This window comes from Eumetopias jubatus, unplaced genomic scaffold (assembly GCF_037043125.1).
Source record: "Eumetopias jubatus isolate StellerSeaLion01/CBP00866 unplaced genomic scaffold, mEumJub1_p1.0 scaffold_13, whole genome shotgun sequence".
Taxonomy (NCBI): Eukaryota; Metazoa; Chordata; class Mammalia; order Carnivora; family Otariidae; genus Eumetopias; species Eumetopias jubatus.
Genome location: NW_028274819.1, coordinates 26,240,594 through 26,250,145, shown reverse-complemented (window position 1 = coordinate 26,250,145; position 9,552 = coordinate 26,240,594). Strand labels below are relative to the sequence as shown.

General features: G+C 41.4%; 1 protein-coding gene across 1 annotated transcript in view; it reads left to right on the top strand.

Annotated features, from left to right (window-relative positions):
• The first annotated feature begins 81 nt into the window (after positions 1-81).
• Positions 82-9,552, top strand: part of PDHX (pyruvate dehydrogenase complex component X) — a 66,758-nt gene continuing 57,287 nt past the window's right edge. The window contains exon 1 of the mRNA XM_028087754.2: positions 82-253. Within this exon, the coding sequence (XP_027943555.2) occupies positions 94-253 (160 nt within the window). The 5' untranslated portion in view covers positions 82-93. The remainder of the gene's footprint in view (positions 254-9,552) is intronic.

Genomic DNA, 9,552 nt, shown 5'->3' with positions numbered 1-9,552 from the left:
AGGCGTGGCCAACATGACAAGGGGCGGGGCCTGGGAGGGTCTTGACTGGGCGATCAGGCTGTGCTGCGGGCAGCCCGCGACAAGGCCGGGAAGATGGCGGCCTCCTGGAGGTTAGGCTGTGATCCTCGGGTGCTGCGCGCTCTCTTGGCCTCCGGCCGGTGCCAAAAACTCGGGCTGGTGAAGGGCGCTTCCGGGTGGTCTGTCGGCCGCGGAGTTAGTTGGAGATGGCTTCACAGCACCCAGCGGCTGCGGGGTGAGTGGTCGGGGTCGCTCAGCTGCTCTGTGGAGCTGAGTAATGGGCCTGGGTCAGGGGCTTTTTGATTCAGGCCCATCTGGGTGTGGAGGTGCTCGGGGCTCCCTCTTCCTGAGGCCTTCTCTTGGGGAGGAGTCCGCCGACTTGGCCTCGTGCATGCCGCGAAGGGTTTTCTTGGGAGCTGGAAGAACTTGACTCCGTTCCTGGGCCCTTGCTGTGGCTTCTCTGTGACCTTGTCTCGGAATTTGGGCTATTTGTGACGCGCGGAGACAGATCCTAAACGCTTTTCCTTCAGGCCACTTCCAGTTATATCTCAGGTCCCCCTAGAGCTGTCAAGCTGCCCAAGGTTGCTGAAATTCAAAAGCCACTGGTAGCAGTTCGTATTCGTTCTCTGGGCCCATCTCTATGGGGAGATTTTTCTTCCAGGCCTCTCGGGTTGCCCCGCGCGACGACTCGCAAAAGACTTAATTTATAAATGCCTACGGCATCACAGACATAAGTCCAGAAGAATATTTTAAGCAAAATATGCGCTTAAAAGAGTGGCAATTTAGGAAGGGAATCATACCAAGAAGTTATATAAAATTGGCATTAAGTAACGATATTAATACTCTTTTAGTATTTAACAGGATGCAATATAGTATGCCGGGCATTATTTTTCTTTACATGAGGGTGGGGGGATATGGCTAACATTTTGTATGTGTGATGTGTTACCTGCCAATCATCCTGGCACTCCACAGTATGAATTTTAATATAAAAAATTAGGTGCAGTAGCACTGTTTAAATATTCTGAGCTACCTGAGGCTCAGAAAAAAAATGTTACAAAGAGTCACACGGTAAGATGAGTGCACTGATTTTAAGATTTGGTAATGAGAAGAACAATTTATTTCAGTTTCTTCAGCTTGATATTTAATAAAATACGTGTTGGAGTAGTAGTATAGTTCTTTAACTCTTTATAGAATTCCCTGTTTTCCCTTTCCCCGTCTTGTTCAATATTGAACTTTTCCTATAGCTCCCAGATATTCCACCTGGGGTGGAGCTCAGCCATCTTCATTTTACAAACAACCTTTGGTGGATTTTGATGTTTTGTGTTGGTGTTTGATGGGCTACACTTTGAGACTCATTACCTTAGAAAATCATGAAACAGTACAAGCTCAGTGTTGGAAATAATTTAGGAAGAGTGTTCTTTTTTTCTTCTTCAAATTTTTATTTAAATTCTAGCTAGTTAACACATATAGTGTAATATTGGTTTCAGGAGTAGAATTTAGTGATTCATCCCTTACATATAACACTCAGTGCTCATCATAACAAGTGTCCTTAACACCCATCACCCATTTAGCCCATCCCTCACCCATCTCCCTCCATCAACCCTGAGTTTGTTTGCTATAGGTAAGAGTCTATATGGTTTGTTTCCATCTTTTTTTTTCTTCCCATATGTTCATCTGTTTTGATTCTTAAATTCCACATATGAGTGAAATCATATGGTATTTATTTTTCTCTGATTTATGTCATTTGGCATAATACACACTAGCTCCATCCACATTGTTGCAAATGGCAAGATTTCTTTCTTGTAATATTCTATTGTGTATATATACCACATCTTCTTTATCCATCCATCAGTCAGTGGACATTTGGGCTCTTTCCATATTTTGGCTATTGTTGATACTGCTGCTATAAACATCAGTATGCATGTGCCCCTTAGAATTTGTATTTTTGTATCCTTTGGGTAAGTACATAGTAGTGCAATTGCTGGGTCATTGGGTAGTTCTGTTTTTAACTTTTTGAGAAACCTCCATACTGTTTTCCAGAGTGTCTGCACCAGTTTGCATTAGGAAGAGTGTTCTTAACCTTGTTTGTAAAACAGATTCTTTAGAGAATCTTTGAATGCTTAGTCCCTCTCCACAGAAAAAGGGACAGACAAAAAAGTACCTGCAGTTTCAGGGGTTTTCTTTTTTCTTTTTTGCCTCTTACTATTCTATATTTATTTTTTTAAATGTTTAATTAACATACAATGTATTATTGGTTTCAGAGGTACAGACCTGTGATTCATCAGTCTTTTTTTTTTTTTTAAAGATTTTATTTATTTATTTGACAGAGAGACACAGCAAGAGAGGGAGCATAAGCAGGGGGAGTGGGAGAGGGAGAAGCAGGCTTCCTGCGGAGCAGGGAGCCCGATGCGGGGCTCGATCCCAGGACCCTGGGATCATGACCTGAGCTGAAGGCAGACACTTAACGACTGAGCCGCCCAGGCGCCCATCAGTCTTAATATAATACCCAGTGCTCAATTTGTTTCCTGTGATTAAGGGCCTCTTATGATTTTGTCTCCCTCTCTGATTTCGTCTTGTTTCATTTTTTCCTTTCTTCCCCTATGATCCTCTGTTTTATTCTTAAATTCTACATTATCAGTGAGATCAGATGATAATTGTCTTTCTCTGATTGACTTATTTTGCTTAGCATGATACTGTCTAGTTCCATCCACGTCATTGCAAGTGGCAAGATTTCGGGGGGTTTTTGGTGGCTGCGAAATATTCCATTGTATATATATACCACATTTTCTTTATCCATCCATCAGTCAGTGGACATTTGGGCTCTTTCCGTATTTTGGCTATTGTTGATACCGCTGCTATAAACATCAGTATGCATGTGCCGCTTAGAATTTGTATTTTTGTATCCTTTGGGTAAGTACATAGTAGTGCAATTGCTGGGTCATAGGGTAGCTCTGTTTTCAACTTTTTGAGAAACCTTCATACTGTTTTCCAGAGTGGCTGCACCAGCTTGCATTCCCACCAGCAGTGTAGGAGGGTTCCCCTTTCTCCGCATCCTGGCCAGCATCTGTTGTTTCCTGACTTGTTAATTTTAGCCATTCTGACTGGTGTGAGGTGGTATCTCGTTGTGGTTTTGATTTGTATTTCCCTGATGCTAAGTGTTGTGGAGCACTTTTTCATGTGTCTGTTGGCCATTTGGATGTCTTTACAGAAATGTCTGTTCGTGTGTTCTGCCCATTTCTTGACTGGATTATTTGTTCTTTGGGTGTTGAGTTTGATTAAGTTCTTTATAGATTTTGGATACTAGCCCTTTATCTGATATGTCATTTGCAAATATCTTCTCTCAGGGGTTTTCTTTAGACGCAGTTTAAGGACTCCTGCCTCTGGAAACTCACTTAGGCAATCCTTATCTGAAGCATCATGATGTTTTACTTACCCCCCTGCACACCGTGAGCAACATGTCTAACTCAGCCTGAACGTCGTCTGTAAGAGAGAGAACACTATATCCCAAGGAAGCTGTCTTAGTTTCCTAGTTGTTCCTCCTTTCATGTATAAGGATCTTGGTGATTACATCGGTCCCACCAGGATTCTTTCCCCATCTCAAGGCCTGCTCTTTAGCAACCTTATTCCCTCCTTCAACCTTAATTCCCCCTTGCCATGTAACATAACATATTCACAGGTTCTGGGTGTTGGGATGTGGGACATCTTGGGGGGTGGTAGGGAGGGAGGCAAGGGTATTATTCTGCCTACCCCAGTAGCTGACTGTGTTGTTGGGTAGCTTTAAATGATTTGGAAATTTGGGTTTTTTTTTTCCCCCCTAATGCTGAGCTAAAATTTGTCTCCTGACTTTTCACATACAGGTTTTTGTTTTGCCATGGTGAATGCATGTGGCAGTCCTTGAACTATTTGTTTTACAAAGCATGAATTAACATGGTGTTGGCTTATTTTTCACTGAGCTTGGTAGAAATTTGCCCCTATTTAGTAGTCTATAGACTATATGAATTAAGTACACTTACTGAATAATTTCCACATTTATACATCCGTCCAGGATCTTAAAGTCTGTCCATGGGAGTCACACTTGGAGTTTTGGTTTCCTTAAATGGTCTTTGTTGGCAGCATTTTTATGAGTAATGACCTATACCCCGTGCTTAGCACTGTCTATGAATTAGGAAGTGGACCCTCATCAGCCATCACGCCACATCTGCCAGCATCATGATCTTGCACTTCCCAGCCTCCAGGACTGTGGGAAATAAATGTTGTTTATAAGCCACCAGGCCCAGGTATTTTGTTATAGCAGTCTGAAGGGACTAAGACGCTGAGCAATGGGGTCCCTTACTCAGAGCACATGTTCACAAGAAAGGCATACAATTTAACAAAATTTGGTCTCTTCCAACAAGAAAGAAGTTGGGGGAGCGGGTTTGAGTATAACAGGTACCACTGATCGCTTACTATGTACCATGCACCCTTCTCAGCACTTTACACGACTTAACTCATTTAGTCCTCATAGAGGATAATGCTGTGCTCTGGGGATAGAAAAATTTCAGGCCAGCTCTGCCTGACAACAAAAGCCTGTTTCCTTAACTACAGTCCACCTCAGTGTCTGCGGTTGCTTGGCCTTAGCCATCAGCAGAACAGTGCCAGCATGCTGAAGCTTTGTTCACCGTGTCTATATTGTGTGTGAACACCTCTGCTTTTTTTTTTAATAAAGTGAAACATATTTTACTAATAGCTACATCGTGAAATCGTATTTCAGCAGTAGTCTTGGTAATCGTAACAGTTTAACAGTTACAAGTCTAGACTGTGTATAAAAGGTGGCCGAACCATTTAAGAGAGTTAAAGTGTAACCATTTAAGGGAGTTAGAGTGTATGTTAATGTCCTCCCATCTGTAAGTTTCTAATTGATAATTGATACACAGTTGACCCTTGAACAACATGGAGATTAGAGGCATTGACCCCCCAACGCAGTTGAAAATCTGTGTATAGTGAATTTAAGTCCTAATAGCCCACTGTTGACCAGAAGCCTTACTGATAACATAAACAGTGGATGAACACATATTTTCATCTGTTATATGTGTTTCATGTGTTTCATCTGTTTCATGTGTTATATGTATCATATACTGTATTATATACATAAATTTTTCTTAAATGTTTTGGTATTTCTAGGCTACATGGTTCATCTGTGAGTTTTTTCAAATTGTTGCAGATCTCCAAAAAATTTCCGAATGTATTTATTTTCTAAAAACCTAAGTATAACTGGGCCTGCAGAGTTCAAACTCATGTTGTTCAAGGGTCACCTGTACTCTTAAGTGTGACTTGTTGTCTTGAGCTTCATTTCATTTGCCTTTTACAGCAAAATGCGTAAATCCCCAAACTTATGCATGTGTTCATTTTTTTGCTAGACTCTTGAGTGGTGATTTCTTTTTGTCCTGTTCCAAGATTGCAAAATAAATGGATTCAAGTAGAATTTTAATTTTATAATTTAATCGCAAGAAGACCAGTATTGCAAGCTGAAACCTCTTGTGTAGTGTTTGGTTACTCCTACTCAGAGGAAGTAGTTCTGCAGCCACAGACTGACGACCTAAAGTTCTTGCCAGCTTCCTTACGGATGTACCATTGGATACTACGTGTACGAAAGAATCAGCGAATCCCTTAAACAAAATGGAGGCAATGGTGATTTTATTTTGTTTTTGTACTTGGTAGGCAGTACATTTACTGTAGCTAATGATCTACTCAGTACTTTGCTGCAATCAGGGACTTTCTTGTATTACATGAAAAATTTTAGGGGAGAATTAAGGTTGGCGTATTTATAATTCAGGAGAGCTTCCTTGGGAATCTACTAGTGCTGGTTTTTAGGGGGGCACAAATTTATTTGAAAGCTGATAAAAGTTCTACCACTTTTCAAGATAAATGTGTACATGCAAAATTTTCTGTGTGGTTCCAGGAAACTCGTAGATCTCCCTGTAATTTATCTATAAACACTGCCTAGTCTCCAGCCTATTTCCATAAACATTTCTGTCATTTCCTGTAGAAAAAGGTGCCACTTTGCAAGGATATTTACCATATCTGAGAACAAGAAATGTATGTTTTTTTATAGGGGTTCCTATTATAAACAAATGGCTAGAGAATACATTTAAATAAAGCCTGTAATTTGGAAATCCTGATTCATACTATTTCTTCAAATGGAGTGACCTTCCTTGTGATTTGAAGTTTTTCTCATTACTTAAGTGCTACCCTCCTAAGTTTTTCTGTAGGGTCCTGGCAGGGAATAGATGGCAGTCTAAAAATGGCAAATTTGAGGAGAGTTTACTAAGTGACTAATTTCTGTGAATTCAGGGTGTAGAGGTGGTATCCTACTAAGGGGCTATTTAGAGCAAGATGCTGTCCCCACTCCTCAGCATGAAGAGGCATGGGAAGGGAGCGGTTGCCAGAGCTAGAAAGGATGGAGCCTGAGGGGAGGACCAGTGGTGGAGGTGTAGTCCTTCAGTTAAAGGATCCAACCAACCCCGGGTGACCCCACAGGGAGGGAGCTGGGGAAATAAATACCCTGACCTTGCTCTCCTTTCTCACTTCGTCTTCTGCTTATGCTGCCCATTGTCTGAACCCAGGCAGAAACCTGAGCACAGAGAAGCCTGTGTTTTTTTTTTTTTTTTAAGAGATTTTATTTATTTATTTATTTATTTGACAGAGAAAGCGAGAGAGCATAAGCAGGGGCAACAGTAGAGGCAGAGGAAGAAGCAGGCTCCCCGCCAAGCAGGGAGCCCGATGCAGGTTTCGATTCCAGGACCCTGGGATCATGACCTGAGCCGAAGCCAGACGCTTAACCATCTGAGCCACCCAGGCATCCCAGGAAGCCTGTTGTTGAAGCACACACAGTGGTATGGGGAAAGCTGACGAGTAGGTGGATCTAGAAGGGCAAATGGGAGATCTCTCCCCTACCCTCCTGACTCATGCTTGTCAGTCATTATACTTTATGTTTCAGGTGAGCACTGAAACAACCAAGTACTGTATTGTTTAAAAATATGGTGGTTCTCATACTACGAGGGGGGAAAAGAGCGAGTATATTATACTTGGAAAAAGCAAGTGTGGTTTCCCTGGATTGTGGCCTAAGGGCCGGGCACAAGGGTAAGCACAGGGTCTATATAACTGACCTGTTGTTTAATGGGATTTTTCTGTAGGCATTTGAACAGCTGAATAGAAATTGAGTCTATATAGTTTATAAGGCTCTTTGGGCACTTTTTATAGGAAGAAAGATTTTCTTTTTGGAACTGTGGCATCTTATTTTGATTTTTGTTATTTCACCTGTACTCATGATTAGAGTCATCCCTGACTCCTGACTTTCATATGGCACATCCAGTCTATCAGAAATTCCTGTTGGCTCTAGCTTTTTTTTTTTTTTTAAGATTTTATTTATTTATTTGACAGAGAGAGAGACAGCAAGAGAGGGAACACAAGCAGGGGGAGTGGGAGAGGGAGAAGCAGGCTCCCGGCCGAGCTCCCTGCTCGATATGGGGCTTGATCCCAAAGACCTGACCCAAAGACAGATGCTTAATAACTGAGTCACCCAGGTGCCCCAGGTTTTAGCTTTTAAATGTAATCTAACCACTCCTCACCAGCTAGCCTGGTCCAAGCTACCACTACCTCTACTCTAGATATTGCAGGAGTGTCCCAGGACATATCCCTACCATCACCCTTGGCCCAGTACAGTGTTCCCCATACAGCTTTGAGTGCTGCTTCTTTTCTTTTTTCTTTTCTTTTCTTTTTTTACAGTTTTTATTTATTTGACAGCACAAGCAGGGCGAGCTGCAGAGAGAGTGGGAGAAGCAGGCTCCCCACTGAGCATGGAGGACAATGTGGGGCTCAATCCCGGGACCCCAGGATCATGACCTGAGCTGAAGGCATATGTTTAACAGACTGAGCCACCCAGACCCCTCCACCCCTTTTTTTAAAGTAGGCTTCACCCTGGGCCTACTCATGACCTGAGAACTCATGACCCTAAGTTCAAAACCTGAGCTGAGATCGAGAGTTGGATGCTTAACCGACTGAGCCATGTACCCCCAAAGTGCTTCTTTTAAATTATAAATCACATTGTATCAGTTCTCTGCTGAAAACCTCCAAGATTCTCATTAAACTCAGAATGAGATCTGAAGTCCTGACTGTGATATACAAGGCACCATCTTCCAGAAATGCCTCTCATTTCTCTCTACCACTGCTAGACTAAAGGCCAAACATTTGGAAGATCTGAAGAAAGATCCTAGGTGCCTTTTCAGTCTCTCAAGTCAAATGGTCTAATTGGATAAAGGAGAATAGGTAACATTCATGGGTAGCTTACTTGGTACTTAAAATCCTATTATTTTAATTTTTCTGCGAAGTTTATAGTTGCGACCGTCTCAAAGCATGTGCAGTTTTTTTTTTCTGTAAATTATAGATTTGTGAACATAAGCCGTTTATGTGGAACTGCAAACAAGTTCAGTTTTTAACTGTGGTTATTTCTCTTGCTCAAAATTTTTTTCACGGTTTTCCATTGCTGTTTAAGTAACATCAAACCCATTAATGAGGTATTAAAGTTACGATAGTACTAGAAGGTAATAGTCCCAACTTTTTTTTAATTTACATGCTCACTTTTCATTTTAATTATATTCTACACTCCTGCCAAACTAAGCTGTAGCTCCTACCTCCTTCTTTGCAAATGATGTTCCCCTCATCTGAAATATCTGCTCATTCCCTCACCTTATTTTCTTTGCCTAGCACACATTTTTTAAATTAAAAAAAAAATTGTAAAAATACGTAAAATTCACCATTTTAATTATTTTTATGCATTTGGTTCCATGGCATTAAATACATCTACATTGTTGTACAACCATCACCACCATCTATCTCTAGAACTTTTTCATCATCCCAAACTGAAACCCCGTGTCCCTTAATACATCCCTCCCCCCCCCCAGCCCCAGGTGACCACCATTCTACTTTCTGTCACTGAATTTGTCTATTCTGAGTACCCCCCAAAGGCAGAATCCTACAACATTGGTCTTTTTGTGTTTAGCTTATTTAACTTAGCATAAGTTTTGTTGCAGGTATTCGAATTTCATTCCTTTTGAAGGCTGAATCATGTTTCATTGTATGTCTCTACCACATTTTGTTTATCCATTCATCTGTTGTTAGACACTTGGGTTGCTTCCACTTTTGGGCTGTGGCGAATAATGCCGCTATAAACATGGGTGTGCAGGTATCTGTTCAAGCTCCTGCTTTCCATTCTTTAGGGTATAAACCCAGACATAGGAGGCTTGGATAAAATGGTAATCGTGTGTTTAATTTTTTGAGGAATCATTGTTTTCCATAGCAGCCTCACCATTTTACTTTCCCACCAACAACACACAAGGATTCCAATTTCTCCACATCTTGCCAACAGTTGTTTTCTGGATTTTTGATAATAGCCATTCTAATGCATATAAAGTGAAGTGATACTAGCACAGATTTTTCTTTTCCTTTCTTGATCAGCTAGAATCTCAGCTCTCATTGCTTTGCAATGTCCTATGACAT